This window comes from Danaus plexippus, chromosome 15 (assembly GCF_018135715.1).
Source record: "Danaus plexippus chromosome 15, MEX_DaPlex, whole genome shotgun sequence".
Lineage (NCBI taxonomy): Eukaryota > Metazoa > Arthropoda > Insecta > Lepidoptera > Nymphalidae > Danaus > Danaus plexippus.
In genome coordinates this window covers 913,104-930,416 of record NC_083547.1, presented here as the reverse complement: position 1 = coordinate 930,416, position 17,313 = coordinate 913,104, and the positions used below count along the sequence as shown (strand labels likewise).

At 29.9% G+C, this 17,313-nt stretch overlaps 2 protein-coding genes across 2 annotated transcripts; both read left to right on the top strand.

The window, feature by feature from the left end:
- The first annotated feature begins 7,237 nt into the window (after window positions 1–7,237).
- On the top strand, window positions 7,238–9,912 carry LOC116766470 (lipopolysaccharide-induced tumor necrosis factor-alpha factor-like). The gene is made up of 3 exons (XM_032656318.2): window positions 7,238–7,366; window positions 8,330–8,468; window positions 8,822–9,912. The coding sequence occupies exons 2-3, from the start codon at window positions 8,335–8,337 to the stop codon at window positions 8,922–8,924; spliced, it is 237 nt and encodes a 78-aa protein (XP_032512209.2). The 5' UTR covers window positions 7,238–7,366; window positions 8,330–8,334; the 3' UTR covers window positions 8,925–9,912.
- A 4,974-nt stretch (window positions 9,913–14,886) lies between these two features.
- Window positions 14,887–16,847, top strand: LOC133319243 (lipopolysaccharide-induced tumor necrosis factor-alpha factor-like). The gene is made up of 3 exons (XM_061522943.1): window positions 14,887–15,022; window positions 15,999–16,137; window positions 16,309–16,847. Exons 1-3 carry the CDS (start codon window positions 14,908–14,910, stop codon window positions 16,409–16,411), a joined length of 357 nt encoding a protein of 118 aa, XP_061378927.1. The 5' UTR covers window positions 14,887–14,907; the 3' UTR covers window positions 16,412–16,847.
- The last annotated feature ends 466 nt before the right edge of the window (window positions 16,848–17,313 follow it).

Sequence of the window (17,313 nt, the reverse complement as noted above, 5' to 3'; positions counted from 1 at the left end):
CTCCTGTTGTATAAATTCCAGCCAATATCATTGTAATTATAAGTTTTACTTACAGAAAATCCAGGGTGGAATTACCTGTCGAGGCTCGCATTATAAGTGTGAAATATTTTAAAAATATTATCATTAGTGATACTAAGCGTTTATTTAATATTTGTTACCATATTTGGCTAGATGATATCATTTTTTTTTTCGTTTGTAATTAAGTTTGTAATTTAGTTTAGTTTTTAATTCGTTTGTAATTAAGTTTTAATTTCGTTTGTAATTAAGTTTAGAAAGACTCACTATGCGCTTCATATGCTTGTCCTTTAGAGTCAATATACCATTTTTCCGGCTCAGTCAGACAAAGTCAATAATTTTGTCATCATATGACTAACTTGATACTTATTGTTAATAGTAATTATTTATGTTTTTATCTTAATTTTATTTTGCAAAACATTACATTAACTTTATGGATGAGTAAATTTTTATTAATTGTTTTTATTTTACTCGCAATATTTACAAGTTACAGATATCATACTTCCTACAGTATTTATCACAATGCCATTCGAAGCATGTTCGTACATGTAGGATTTTTTTTTATAGTTTAATCGTTCCTAAATAAGTTTTATATATGGTTTGGTAAGTTATATTTTGTGCGGTTCAAGGTCAGTCAGAGGTTCCGGGAAAACTACTAAACTCGTGTGGTATCATGAATCTTCTGGTTTTCACGGCTAGAATTCGTTTCAACGAGATAGCAGCGTCACTGTGATTTTTCATCATTCAATGTTGATTCAAGTTTAATTTTATTTGACTTACGTTACATATTATAACTGCTATTATCATCACTGAATAAATTAGGCACATAAAATAAGTTAACTTTTATATTTCATTAAAAAAAATATTTCGTAAAATCCCAAGTTAAAGCTACCTAGGCACACAGGCCCTTTGCAAATATAATATTCTGCTACACATACCATTTTCGATTACTATTTGAGACTATATAAAAATCAATAAAAATTAGCCTAGTAAATACAAAAACTTTTTTGAAAGACTCCAAGTAATTGTAACACAGACTGTCAAACATTATTAGCAAAGCTCAGGAATATAAAATAACATAATTCCAGTATTAGTTTTTTAAATATATTTTAGAGGTATTGAGAAGTTTTTCATATCATCCACAAATACTATTTTGATACATTTAAAGTTTCTATTCTATGTTTAGTTTCGTTAATTTAAATCACAGTACAGTGCATATTATCACAGCACTATGAGATGTGAGATCACAAACACGATTTATATCTATCACAAAATTAATATAGACTAGTAAAAATACTTGCATATGATTTGTATAAAAGTTATGTTTGTATTGTTTGAATCGTATAATATATACCATATTGTTTCAGATGCTAGCCCTGTGTGTAACGCGCAGTATGCTGTGTTGATTTCTGTCAAAATAGCGTCTAATACTGTTCTCATTGTATCTCGTAACTTGATAAACACGATGCATAGAAACTTACATGCTTCATAATATTTTCTAGTATATTTTGAATTAAGTGTTTTATATATATAATTTTAAATAAAAAATAACCCAAGGCTTGTCTTGGTTGCTTGAAATTCTTTACGGCAAATTTAAATGCAACAGGAAATAAAGCGAGCATACCTCAGATGTAGTATCGTTTTTTTTGTTTCGACCTTGACCTTAAATCTCAGTTCCTATATACCTTGATCCATTCAAAGAAAACTTATAACCTCAATGATCGAATATAAAAAAAACAGCGTAATCATAATTTTAATATTGTAATTTAAAAAAATATGTTATTTTTGTGTCTATAAAAAAATGTGGTTTGAAAATGTTTGGTTTCTTAGGTAGGCTTTTTGTTTAATCTAAAACAATGTGAGAATATCTGTAGGTTTTGAGTATATATTATAATATATGACCCTTACTTTATTCATATCAGATTGCTATAATTATTTTTTTAAGGCGGTAGAGCCTAGCTGTGGTCAAATAACTACAGCTCGAACAAGGGCTGGCTCGACCGGGGAGTACGACCCTCTTACAGAAGATCGACGTGAAGTAGTCTTTAAGGGCTGCGTTTTATCCGATTAGTGAGAGAGCTGGTTGCCCTTTCCCTTTTCCCAACCTTTCCTGCAACGCGACATAAGAGATGTTGCTAACGTCCATGGGTGACAGTGACTACTACCCATCATGTAGGCCGTCTGCTCATTTGCCACCTTTCTCATAAAAAAAATATTAAAGACTGTAGAAATAATAAATTGAAGTCTCAAATAGGTATGATATTGTATTATAAAATTAAATTAAATTTCTATTGTGTATCTTTATTTTCAACCAGACCAGTTGTTTCCGAAACTTATTCTCAGTCCGATATATTATATTAAAAAATATTTTTCCGTTGGAGCATAAGAAGTTCACACATATGTTTTTTCAAATTGTCCAGATACTGAGGAAATAAGTTAAAAAATTATGAAGTTTGAGATGTACAATCGCTGTTCCACTTGTTTACTAAGCGCATTTTACTATAATATAATAATTTTAATTTAATATTAGTACGTTGTTTTGTAATTTGATACATTACGTAAACATTATTCAATAGCCTTACCAAATTTTAAAGTTGTGGGCAAAACCCTACTTTTTTTCTAAACACATTTGAGAAAGTATTAAAAAAAAATATTTAAACGCTGTCTACTGTTTAAGTAACTCTGCTTGTGAAGCTTAGTAATGTTTCAGTCATTGTAAATTCCAAAATCTTCGCACCTATTTTTAGACATCTCAAGAAATGTCTCATTTCCAGACAGCACTAGTAAAACTTTTAAAGTAACAAATGTCTTTGTTTGAACGATTTTCTCATTAAAGTGTTTCTCCATTTATATTTTGAGTTATTCTAAATTTACTAAAATTGTACAGGGCTAGTTAACATTTAAATATTTCTTAAAAACCCTACCCTTTTTTTTAACCGTATTGTTTTGTGCACAAACAATGTAATTAACAAAAAGCATCTTATATTATACTACACAATTTAAAATATCATGAATAAATAATCAGGAAATTTTCTAAAGATGATTGGAGATACAGTTCTCGCTCTAATATTCGTTTACTCCTCATATAGGCGAGCAGCAGAAAAAGGAAAAAAAGCTAAAGTCAATCTAACACAGTCTACTCTGGACAACCGCAACGGTTATAGAGTGCAGTTGTTCAAATCAGTTGGTTGTAAATGCACCAGATATAAATGTCCTAACATGGATCTGAGAATACCACGAGAATAAAAATATTATTAACAATATAAATAATGTTTCAAAATACATAAGTGACAAAATCAGTTCGGAATCTAAACATGACATGAAAAAGAAAACAAATATAAAATAAGTAACGGTCAGATACATATGTTGAAAATAAAGAATATTAAATATATTTTTTCAATTTTACATTTAAAATACTTTTGTCAATATTTATATAAAGTATATTTTTAAATACTATATATAAATCCCTGATACTTATTCTTGTTTCATTTATCCAAAATATTTTTTTTGTATGAAACTGCTTACCAAGTTCTACGACTAGAGAACGACTACAATTCATGGGACTAGAAAGTATGATCTCTTAGATCTAATATTAAAATAAATTAGAAGGGTTTTTATTTGGATAACTTATTTTGAAAATAAATAATTCACTTTTCCTATTCAAAATTTTTTATTTTAACTATTTAGAACTTCTATTATAAATAATAAACGATTGGTTCACATCTGATAAAGTTAATATCAGGGTTAATACAATTATTGTTTATATAAGACTTTTGGATGTGCGCTTATCTTAATTTTCGTCCCATTGTTTTTTAAATTTAATAAAATAATCAATTATTGTATTAAATAACATTTAGTAATACAGACTCAAATTTAGTTGTCTGCAGATTTATTTGTCCTCAAATATTCCGTGTGCATCAAGTCAGCGACAATGCGGCGAAGACCTTACCCGTATCATATCTCTTATACCGCAGGATCTACCTAGTATTAGCACGAGGATGATACAATTTATTATTTGCCATACATGTACAAGTAGTTTTTCAAGATAGAGTACTTTCTAGACACATGGGAGAAGCCACAATAGTGATACAGAGAAGTGGGGTCAGGATTTCCACACGAATTCTAAGAAGGGACAGTCTTATTGTCATCTTGCTAGTGTTGGAGAAGATCCTAGAGAAAATAACAGAAGCAAGAATTAAGTGCAGCCTAATAGTACGGTTAATACTAGTTTGGATCCTTTTGCCAGAGCAGGGAGGACGCCTTCTGTAGTCTGGTTCATAACATCAAGCTACTGTTGAAGAAATCCGATGCCGTTGTGATTATGGATGTAAAGGTGGTCTCTTATCGATATGAAAGATCATGCTTAAAACAGAGAAAGGTTATGTACAAGGATAAATTAAAGGTACAGAAGCTGATGATCCAGAAGGAAGGTACTTTCCCACTTGTTTATCGTCCAACTATTGCAAAGTTTGAATACAATATGTGACCATTGTGAGACTTTTGCTGATGATAAGGTTATCGCCTTTAATGGCGTAACTGGTCAGGAAGTACAGAGATAAATGAATGACATCCTAGTAGGTATCATGAATAAATGATTTGCATCAAGGAAGACCGCGACTGTTGTAGTTACCAGGAAACTGAGAGATGAAACTACATAACTAACTTTTAGAAATACCAATATACCATATCCATAGAAATCACAGTGCTGTGTTTTGTAATTGAATTTAGGATTACCTTTGCTTGGCATCCTGCACTGCAATATATAAATATATAAAACCTCTTCCTTTATATAAAGAAATTTTTATTAGAGCTGTTTGTTAAACTCAGATATCCTGACGAACATTTGCTGACCGGTAGTCGAGTGGTTAGTAATGAAACCAGTGGTTGCTTAGGTTCCTACAAACTAAATTGGTGTGCAGAAACAGCTCCACATATAATACAAAGCAGTAAAACATGCGTTCAGGAGTTCTTTAAGTTTTTTCTAAACTTAGCCCTGGGGCAGGAGGAGATTTGGGTCAGCCTTTTGACCTTAAAATTGACTAAGTAGTCGCAATTTTTTTTTTATTTGCCGTTTCTTTGGACTTGTGTATATTATCAGATTTATTTTTTAATCATAAATCAGGTCACGTTTAAATTATCGATTTCAAATGTTTGTTATTAGTCTCCTCGCAACAATCACATGCCACTAGTTGCATGTTCGTAGTAAGAATATTGTTCGTATTATTTTATCACATTTTAATCATTTATATATATATATATATTTATATCATAAAAAAGTTTTAATTTATTTTTATTATGACTTAAAAACGAAATTCCCTAAATATCAATTTAAAGTTTTCGGATTAATACAGTCGAAACTAAGACTTGAAAAAAAACAAATAAAGACAGACAATCATTCATATGATACAATTTTAAACAGGACAAGCTACCAAATATTATTATTTAAAGACATTTATATAAAATAAATGGACAAATATCCAGTAAATAACTAAATACTACTGGATATTTTGTTTTAAAACATCTATTTTAAATACTGGCTCAGAGATTTGTGCGGTGTATTTATGTTATATTAAGTTTGTTCGGGTAAAACTAGAGTATTACCGTGATTACACAATAACCCGAGTTTTCTCTTACGTAAAAGAGATAGAGGTACTCAAACCTTATTTTTAAATCGGTCTGTGTTTCCTTACCATATATATTTTAAAGACAGCAGCTTGGTTAATAAAATAGTCTTTATCTTTGGTTCCACGGTTAGTGTACAAGACGCTGAGAGTTGTAATAATAAATTTATTATAGCCGTACAGTTTTTATGAAGATTTTGAATCCACAAACATCACTTTGAATAATTTAATGTTGCATTAATTTATGTATATTGAAAGACATTGATCTTTTTGCTCGTCTCACTATATTTTTGGGTTACGTGATTCACAAATCAATTGTTCCTTGGTGGCACATAAATAATGTACAAGAAATTAACGAGATATTGTGATTTTCCTGTATTTCAAAACTTTAAATAATAGAGTTATACAGGGTGCGTTTCACTACCTATCAGAGGTTCCAAAAAAACTACGAAACTAATAACCAATAACTAAGACAACATGATTGAGTAAATGTTAAGATAGCAATGCCATCTAATTTTTTTGTGTGATATCAACAATCTTCTGGTTCACACGGCGAGGTGTGCGTTTCGCGGAGTCACCAACGTCACTCGTTACATCATACTTAATAATTAGTTTATACTCCTATGTTTTACATAACAACAGCAAGAGTAGTCTTATCAGAATAATGAATAAACATCAAACAAACCGCAGCATTTAAAATGGGACGTATATGTGCAATGGCCTAAGTCGATTGGTTGAGATAAACGATTAGTCTGCTTTAATAACACATGAGCAATAATATCTCAACACTTTATTTATTTAACACTTTATTTTTCTTCTGGAAACAAACACGGTACATAATCAAAAACAAAAACGATATATAAAAATAGTTGAATAGTTACCGTATGCTTAGTTCTAGTTGATATAGGCTCTAGTCACGCTGAGTACGGCGTGTTTACAGTTTTAAGATTCATAAATATTCGCACATTACAGTATTAATGTCTTATTGAATGAGAAATGGTAAACGTTTCGTATGGTGTGTGACGACAAAAACTCTGACTATCCATACACGCCTTGTAGGCTGCAATACGTATTGTGATCTTGTGATAAATATAAATGAAATAAACCGTCAAAACCAGTTTGTAAGACGACAACCTTGACATTGAGGTTTTGCTTCACAGTTTCGAATAAAACGGAAGAATTTAAAAGTGTTTTTTTTATTAATGGTGAATTCATTCTACCAACGCGATAAACATTTATTTGATTTTTGATAAGTGATGCGGATAACTTTCTTTAAAATTGTTTATTATCTCTTGAGATGGATCATTTTATGTGTGTTGTGTATGTTTGTGTGTATATATATGTACTTGCATATAACCGATACTTAAAATGCATATTTATCATCGGTAAACATATAGGTTAGAAACTAACACTGGCTTGAAAACCAAATTTCTTAACAGACATTTAGAAATTAAAACACGTACAAAGTGCTGTAAATAATATGTATAACTTGATAATATTATAAATCTATGTATATATTTATAGAAAATATGCACTCGGAGTGCTAAACTATAAGTACCATTAAGTATATTAGTGATAAGATAGAAACATTATCTTTGTTTATTATGCTGAACAGTTTAAATTCAAAACTGTTTTTTTTATTAAAACATTAGTCAGTTGGTTCTCGATTGCTGAGTCGCTTAGCCGTATCGTACAAACATAAACAGTGTGTTAAGTTAAACAACAATCAGGTGGGAATATTAATGATTATTCAAAACGTAACGATTTACGTTATTGTATTATATGTAAGACTATGTGTGATAATAAAACTACGGAGAGATTCATGTTAGCATTGATTTTACGTTAAAGCAGGTTACATTCAGCAGATTGGATTAGGTTAATTTATTATTTTTTGTAATAATTCAATAAAAAATCGCTTCCAAGATGACAACACGTATTATGAAAGATTCGTATGCTTTCTATATTATTTTGTATCAAATGAAACAAATTATATATTCACTGTTATAATTTAAAGGTTATATTTGTGTCATACATAGGGTATTGTGAAATCGTGTTGGTAGACTATGATTGTGACGTCACCTACATTTGATACACAAGGCTGCGTTGATCTACAATACACATACAAACAATGGTTTTGTCTAACTTGAGCTGAATTTGGTAATATAATTAACTAATGGAACTATTAAATAATATTTATAATTACTACATACGCATCAACAAAAATAGACGGGTAGTTAATAAATAGAGGGAATTATGACTGTGACTTAGTTAGATTAAACAAATTTTGATAAAATTTTCTTATTGCTATGTTACCAACCGGTAAGTAGCTATTAGTGTCTAAGTAAGCCACGTAGTCACAACCCAGGAAAAGGCCACTTAATTTTAAAATCTTGTTCAATTATTCTCATTAATTCGTAAAGCGTTAATAATATATAAATTAAATTATTAAGTCATTATAATGTGTCACTATTATAACAAATGCTCGTCGTCATAAAAACAAAGGATTTGATACTGAAACTAAAACTTTAATGACCCAAATATATATATATATATATAAAATTGAGGAGTAAAAGCAAATTCGAATTTTTTGCAATATATGAATTTTCTGGGACACTCGGTGGCCTCTTCGACCTTATTTTTTGCGTTAAAACCTCTTGACACGATTTAAAGTGATGTTTATGCTCGATTTACAGAAACCATGAACGTGATGCCAGTGGGTCCTTCCGCTACCAATCTGATATGCCCATCCTGCCGCGCCAGTATAGTCAGCAGGATTCAATATAAAGCCACTACGAGAACGCATATCATGGCTCTTCTATTATGTTTGTGTCTGTAAGATAATATGGAATTCTTTTTTAATTTGGTTATTTCTGTCGGCTTATTTGCTAGAAAAAAATATATCTTATTTAACTGTTAATTCCTCGAGTTTTTCCTAAAAATACACTAAAGATTTAGATATTTCCTTGGAATGTGTTATATCTTTCTGATAGTTCAAAAGCAATGAATTCCAAAAAATTACCACTTAAATAATAAATATTTTATAAGAAAAGTTCATACTTTTTCAAAGTTTCGAAAAGTTGTTTACGTCATTTCCCTAAATTAGTTATTTTTTTTTTAAGATTTAGGTGACGGTTATAATACTGATAATATATTTGAATCTCATCCCATGCGTCATCTTGTTTCAGATGCTGGCCCTGTGTATGTGTACCGTACTGTGTAGATTCCTGTCAAAATGCTGATCATTACTGTCCTAGTTGTGACGCTTATCTTGGAACATATGCTGGATAGGAAAAAAAAATTATAATATAATTAAACGCAGGTTATCAATAAACAATTTAAACTATTAAAAAATCTCACAGCTTTCATCGGTTACTTTAAATTCTCAACGGAAAATTTAAATGCGCCAGCAAAGGAAATGAAGCGGCCATATCTCCGGGGTATTGTAGCAACGTTTCATTGGCTTGGAACCTGGTCGGAAATCTGAGTTTCCATATAGTTGTGCCTATACTTGAGTATCCTTAGAATGGTTACTTATTAAGAAAACTGTTGCCTACGTATTATTGAACATAAATACATATGGTTAGCCGGAAACTTTAATTGAATAGTTAAAATTCAATAACATTTTACTAATAACGTAAACATGTTGCCGCATGGTGGATCAATCTGTTTTTTGTATAACATTTACATTCACATAGTTCTAAAGTGAAAAAATCTCTTTATCTTCAATGCATCTTGAAGTTATATGTGAATTTTGTGAAACACGAATCGCACTTAAATTTTAAACGCTTATTTCAGATGAAGTTCTTCATTTGTTTTTATAAGATTAAATACAACGTGATATATTTATCCTTCTCTGTTCATAAGTAGGTTTATGAGAGATGTTTTTGATGTGTTATTGAATGTAAAGAATAATTAATTTAAGCCAATTATATAAGGTGGCAACCGGAGGTTCCAGGAAAACTACGAAACATACTTATATGTATATTATAATAAAAATTACATAATAAAACTTATAACCTATACCTAAGACTACATGATTGCCTCGATGTTAGGATAGCAATGCCATTCCATAGCTTGTGTGGTATCAGGAAACTTCTGGTTCACACGGCTTGGTGTTCGTTCCGCGGAGTCAGCGGCGTCACCAGTTATATGATATTTTATCCATACAACAATGTTGCCCCGGCGATGTTCATTTATTTTATAATATGTAGCGCGTACGTAACAAGCCTATAAACGTTATGATATTTTATTTTTTAAATTAAAGAGTTCCTTGTTATTTGTGTTATTTATTTTTTTGTGTATTATAAAAATATTTTTTTTCTAAATAGAATTACGTTAAAAAATTGATGGTGCTGTTTGAGGAGTTAGTATATAAAATATGTAAAATCTATTATCTTTGATATGTTTTAGCAACGGTGTAATTATTTCCTGGATGCCATATCTTATAATTGGAATAACATTATTCATATCTTTATGTCATTTATAAAGTGCCACTTGTCAATCAATAAATATTGTTGAAAGATAAAATCAAATACCAGGTAATTGTGTTTGACCAGACACCTTAAGAAATATCAATAATTATTTTTAATATAATCGAGTTAAACCTTTTTAATATTTTCAGGAAAACGATAGTAAGAGCATAATTTGATTCTTTGCAAAATAAAAAAAACGATATTCTTTGGTAAGACGCGGGTATATTAATGTCGGGCGGATTGTTCTTTGTTAAATTAAATTATACAAAATTATTTCAAACGTTTTTAGATTCGTTAAAGACAATCCATATATATTAAATTTTGTTTTGTTCTGAGGAAAAAAACAAAGTACGAGGAAACGATTGAAAAATATTCTCTTTAATAAATAATCTGATGGCTTTGTATATTCAACAAATTTATTTTGTGTCTTTCTAATGTCGATGGAATTTGGACCTGACATATTTCCAACACATGGAATTGTTTCGATTTAGCCAAGTTTTTAGCTTGTTTATTTTAATTCTAAGCCATTTAATAAAACAGGACTATAAACACGTGTATTTACAAAAATCATCACTAAATAATATAGCGTACAAACATACATAGGCGGTGAAAATTCCAAGTATTATAGAGACACTTAATCATTGCTGCGTTTCTGCCTATGCAAGTGCAATCCACAAAGGATCACTTTAAACGAAGGCACGAGTCTGTGATTGTAACGTGGAATCGAAATTGTTATAACCATTCACGTCATGACAACAGTCGTGATGCATGTTGTGCTATATATATATATATATATATATGTATATATGTCGCGATGGGTATTGCAATAAGTATTCGTTTCCCTAGCGTCCTCATATTCTGATAATTAATTTACACATTTTTTTATTTACAATATCATCGAGTATATTATTATTGCTTAAAATGTTTAATGACGAACTTTAATACATACGGTCTTGACTTCCCGATTCGAACTCGTATTAGGGATATAACAAATTTCTTTCTTTTCCATTATATTACACATAGATCTTATTATATTTATAATTTCCTACATTTTACACAGTGTTTTAGTAGTAGTAGTTTGATGCGAGTGAGTTTCATTACTTTATAAAAACCAAAATTGCTCGTGAAGTACATGTGTAAATTTTATCAAATTTAGTGACATACAATAGCTGTTTATACTTAATTTTCTTACAATATTTCCTTATTGTTTAGAGATCATTAGCATTGCGATGCGAGTTAGACAAGTCTGATATGTTATTTTTAAATTGTACCGATTTTACCAACAGTAATGTTCACAGTTAGACAGACAGATCAAATATATATATATATATTCCGTCTTCCGAATATAATTATGTAAACAATAATTTCTTATAAATTTATATAAATAAAAACCACATATGAATGTTATGAGGCTAGCGCGGCGTTGACGTCACTGTTTATTTAATAGGTAAACTATTGAATAGTTATAGATTTAATGTAAGTAGGTGATGAAGTGTTGTTGATAATGGTCACTCAGAAACGACATAAAATAACACTGTGTTAAATGTTCATATAAATAAAAATATCGCAATACTACTTGTGACGTAACAGGCAGTTGCGTGACGATACATTCCATTCCTATGAAAAGAATATGATTATTCGAAAAAGGTGTAATTTTAAATATTTTGATGAATAAGTCGAATTAATGATAATGAATGCTTTCTCCTTGTTATCGTATGATATTATTTAAAAGCATCACCATAAATACATTTGAAAAACATTGGTATCTACCTACCTTCTTTAATATCCACATAATTTTTTAAGAGGTTTAGATGAATTTTTGACGACGATTTCATTCGTTCCGACTTCAAAACTAATTTTATACAAGAAACAAATCATTTTCTGCCTAAACATTAGGTACGTTCTCGAAATGGCAGCGACATCTATTACTCGAGTCACGCGCTCAAGACAAAACATAGAGCTGTATGCTTAGTCCAAGTTTGCATTGCCACACTTCATACCTAGCGTTTACCGTTTCAAATTTAATATTATAATATGCTAAAATAAATGAAAAACTGTTAAGTTTCGTATGGGTATAACAACTTAGACTAAGCATACCGTAATGCCGTGTGCCGGAGGAAACTACACAGGTTTAAATAATACTTAAAGGTACCTTCTTATAACTATTCCTAAATAAAAATCCTATGTAATAAAATACAGCATATTTTTATCATTATCATCATTGAGTATCAAAAGTTTTAAAAAAATATATAAAAATTCAAATTTTCAAAAAAAAAAGAAAATTTTCAAAAAAAAAAAGAAAATTTTCAAAAAATATATTTTTTTTTGCCAGTTATTAAGCTCTTTAAATCTACTGATATTATATTTGGAAAAAATGCGACAGAATAGACACAAGCGTGCATATTATAATACAAGCGATATATGAATAACAAACGTGACCATTTTCAATGTTGAAGTTGACAATGAAAATGTATACGAGTCACCCAGTTTATTGGAAGCTATAATTAGCTACCGCGGTGGGAGCAATCGAAATATCGTTCTTGTTTTATTAGCTCTGTATAACTCTCTGCATAATCTAGTAGTCAAATCTATAGTTAAATTACATTTATGTCTCAAGTTATTTTTATCGGCATAACATTACAAAAGTTCCATTAGAACAAATTTTATAACGGTTTGTTGGAAGTTTTGAAATTCCTCTCAATCTGAAAATCTGAAAACACAGTAGAAGTGTCTATTAAGTTATATTTATAATGTGGGATATGAATAAAAGATTTTTCGTATCCCGTACCAAAATGTATACGAACTGATATTTAAAAGCAAAATTATAATTTGTTTGAAGGTAAACTGACATGGACGGATGTAGACGCAAGTTCCCACGCCGGAGTGATATTTGAGTCCTAAAACTTTCCTTAATTGACTAACGATTGATTAACGGAAAGGTAATAATTAGAGGAGCACTGCTTAAAGAGTATGAACAGTTACCAGTTTCTATATAATAAAATATTGTATAAAAAACAACCTTCTACATGACGTTGAGTGAGTTATGTATAACAGTGCTGATTATGTTTATATTGCCTTAATAAATTCCGCGAATAGTGTGCTAGGAGTCTTTGGTGCTTTGCTAATATATACCCAAGAAGGGCGATAGCACAGATCCAGGACAGGCCATCCAAGGACACGTCGATCGCGATTGCCTTCCTGCTGTCAAAGGTAATGAGCGAAACGAAAGTTTTTTGTTTATTCAAACGAGAACTCAAGTTTGAGATCTGTGTTCTACCCACCAGAACGTTAAAGAAATTCAAAATGTATATTCCCTATACTGATAATAAACTATCATTCTAATTTTTGATTTAAAGCTTTAAGTGATTTTTTTAATATAAAAAAATAATTTGTGTCGTTTTTCGTTTACCAATTAGGAGTATTTCTGCATTACTACTGCTTTACATACTTAAACTAGATTTTTTATTAATTATCGTTCAAGAAAAATTATTTAAAAATTAATGTTTGTAGAGGTAAGTTTACTTATTAGGATCCGGATAATTCGAAAGGTATAGACTGATGAAATCTGTTTTTTATAATGTGAAAGTTCAATGTAAAGGAACATTTGATTCCGATGTTTTTACAATTGTAAATGGCTCTAAAAGTTATATTGTATTATAATATTAGTTTTAATGAACTCGTCTATCTAGATAGTGTTTCCGGGTGGTTTTGTATACCACATTCATTTGATTCCTATTAACGTGGCGATAATTGGACCCGGAAATTATTCCGGACAGTGGAACTTACGTTGTTTTTTATTATATATTTTTTCCTTATTTATTTTCATCTCTTTATTCTTATTAAATTTCATGAGGTAATTAGATGAGAGCACGTTATCCCTCTCCTAGGAGAAATTTATACATTTCTTTATCGTAAATATTAATGATCAATATAAATATAAGACACCTAACAGGTTTCCTTATCAAAGACACGTTTAATTTTCTTAAATATTCCAAATTACCATCTGTGATTACAAAAATTCAGAGTGCGTTTATGTATAATTTGGAATAATAACAATATTGTTCAATACCAAAGCAAGTTGCTCAAAAATAACAATTCTTGCATTTTGTTTGTTCATCCCAGATTATTTACCGTTCCCAGATATATTGCCTTCACTTTACATGAAGAGGTATCGAGATAAAGTATAGCCTATTCAAGGTTAAACTTTCATTTGTTTGAAGTCTAAGTTTTCAATATAATTTAAATATTAAAGTAAACTCTGATTACTGTTGTTTTCCGTAATATTCATGATCCTTCTACGTCACTAACCAAAGACCGAGTATCTTCAAGGTCGCCTCTTAAAACTCGTTATCCGTAAACGTATTATATCTATATTACCATTAATACTATGTTGACTTTATACTTAAATTAAAATTAGAAAATATATAAAACGAAACCAGCTAACTCTATAAGGATATAGCAGGTTTTAAACCTACTAGTGTCAATGAATTTTTTTTGTAAATTTTCTAACGTACATTTAAATATATGGTTTTGTTTGTGAGTTCTTTTTACTTTTGTTATATGATAAATTTATTTCTTGTTTCGTACTCATAATTAAAGGTGAAAGAAACGTTTCTATTAAATATTGCAATGTGATGTTGGATAGCGTGATCAGAAACGAGAGCAGAAAATGGAGCAGTTGATGGTATTTTTGGTAGCAATTTTTTATCATTATAAAAATACCTCGAGTAATGTAATCACAATATAAAATGTTCTGATTATGTGCATTACTGAACATCGATATATCATGTGGATTGCCAATGTATGAAACGTCTAAAGTATTTCTAAACATAGTCAGTTGTGTGTTAATTGCCGCTCTGATCAGGCGTTCTTTACAAACCAAAATATCATACTGTTTTTTTATTACACATAAAGGTGAGATTAGGTTTAAAATTCTATAAAACCGAAAATGTTGTGCATAAATTTATAATAACGTAACAGTGCCCTAGATCTCACGCCAGAGATTTATTATTTAACTGTGATGTTTTTCAAATAATATTTATATAAATATAAAAGTGACTGTTTATGCTTAATGACGTGAAAAAGTATGCAGTGTTTTACAGTTTGTATATGTGTATTTGTTATACGAAAAAACGTGTAACTGCTAAACTGATTAAACAGAGTCATGCGTACTTGTCTACTGTGTTAGAATAACACAAAAATCTTTTATCGTAACAAGAATCCGACCAAACTCAATGTAAACTCCCAGGCGAAACTAGGTGATAACAATCTTTTTCCGTACTCAAAATAACCCTGGCCTCAAAGATTATTATTAGAGTGATTTAAGCTTAATCGATATACAAAGCTATAAATAATATATACAGCATCTCAAACCATCCAGGTCAGATGAGAAATGTAAACCAAATGTGACTGACTCGACAGAAGCTCTCATCAAATTTTTATTCATTCTCAGACCAGATGTAAAGCTCTATCTCAAGGTCTTATAACCAGAAACATATTCTTTAAATAAAACAGTATATAAAATAAAAGTCCATAATAATAGTGAAAGTCCAGTTTTAAGTATAATTTTTTGTGCAATTATTATATAGTATCGTAATCTATGGAAAGACGAGATGAAAGCATCAAGAAAAATTTGCTCGGTATTCTCCTGTAAAATATAGTCAATAGACTGACTAGAATGCAAGATCTCAAGATACTCCTTGCAAAGAAACAACAGGAAGGAAAATAAAAAATCAGAACTGGTAGATGACGAACATATTATTGAGACGTACTTTCATCTCGTCTCGCCATAAAATAATAGTAGTATCGAAATGTATTCCAAATTTTAGTCATAGATAAGCTCAATTGTCTAAAATACGCTAATAATAAGGAATCTATTCAAAATATTCAGAAATTATGAGCGTGATACAAGTTGGACCTCAATCTATGCTATTAATATGCCCCGCTTGCCACGCCAGCATCAAGAGCAGGGTTGAACACAGCTCCACTACAAGAACACATGTCATGGCAGCGTTGTTGTGTTTGTTTCTGTAAGTAATTACTTTATTATATAAAAACTTCGATGTGATTTCTAATCGTTTAATTGAATTTTATCATAAATCTTAATAGTGATTTCTCAATGATCAATCAGGATCTTTGGATAAAATGTTACAATTTGTATGTATAGTATCAATATTATCCTATATGTCATCTTGTTTCAGATGCTGGCCCTGTGTATGTGTACCGTACTGCGTAGATTCCTGTCAGAATGCTGATCATTACTGTCCCAGTTGTAACGCGTATCTCGGAACATATAAGAGATAATACGTTAAATATCTATAAACTATAAAGTTGCTTGGAGGAAAACGTTAAATTCACCGCGAACTTCTATTTAAATTAGTTATGTTATAAAAAATATGTTTGAGGAATATCGGGTTTCAAAGCTTTTAAATATGACCTCTACTTCTTGCATAGCGATTGATAAACTGTTGGTCATAGGTTTTTGAATGTGGCGAATAACATAAATGTAATGATATATCCATTTAAATAGCGGAGTATTATGAACAGGAATTATTTATATTCATCCATATGTTATATTTGTATTGAATGATAGAGATATGATAAATAGGTTAATTTATATTTTTATACAATGCATTTTAGTAAAACAGTGTGCACGTTTTTAAATAAAACAGTGAGGAAATGCTTTAGTTTTTAGTTACGCCGCAAAATAATTTGGAGGATTTGTTTATTTCTGTTTCAAGACCTGACTTTTCTTTGTTTCTCTACTAAGACCATCTTTAATATTCATATCATTTCATATAAATAACTCTGACTTTAAATCATTACAATTACTTTTGATGTTTTTTAAATTTCTTTAAAGACACTTAAAAGATCTTAATCAATAACTAAATTGTATATTCCGTAAGTCCAAACTCAGAGTGTATTCATTAACTCTAATAATACAAAAAATAAAAATAAACAAGAAGTCGAAGAAGTACAGGTAATGGAAAATAATAAAAATTGTTAACTTAAACATTGAATTTTATATAAAACTTAAACTGCGGTAAAACTATAAAGTTTCAGTTTTTCTTTCCAACCAATTTCTATTCGAGGTTAAACAAAATTCTCGTGTTTCTTTTTTTTATCGAAGTAAGCTTTTCGCTTAAAAGAATTATCGTTAATGAATTCTTTAAGAATGTATAAAGTATTAAACTTTATGCAGAATA

Excerpts from the sequence above, each read along its gene's own strand:
- LOC116766470 (XM_032656318.2), top strand. The coding sequence starts at position 8,335 with ATGAACGTGATGCCAGTGGGTCCTTCCGCTACCAATCTGATATGCCCA. Across the intron at positions 8,469-8,821 it reads CTTCTATTATGTTTGTGTCT|ATGCTGGCCCTGTGTATGTG; the intron begins GTAAGATAATAT and ends ATCTTGTTTCAG.
- LOC133319243 (XM_061522943.1), top strand. The coding sequence starts at position 14,908 with ATGTATGAAACGTCTAAAGTATTTCTAAACATAGTCAGTTGTGTGTTA. Across the intron at positions 15,023-15,998 it reads TTTTTTTATTACACATAAAG|AAATTATGAGCGTGATACAA; the intron begins GTGAGATTAGGT and ends CAAAATATTCAG. Across the intron at positions 16,138-16,308 it reads GCGTTGTTGTGTTTGTTTCT|ATGCTGGCCCTGTGTATGTG; the intron begins GTAAGTAATTAC and ends ATCTTGTTTCAG.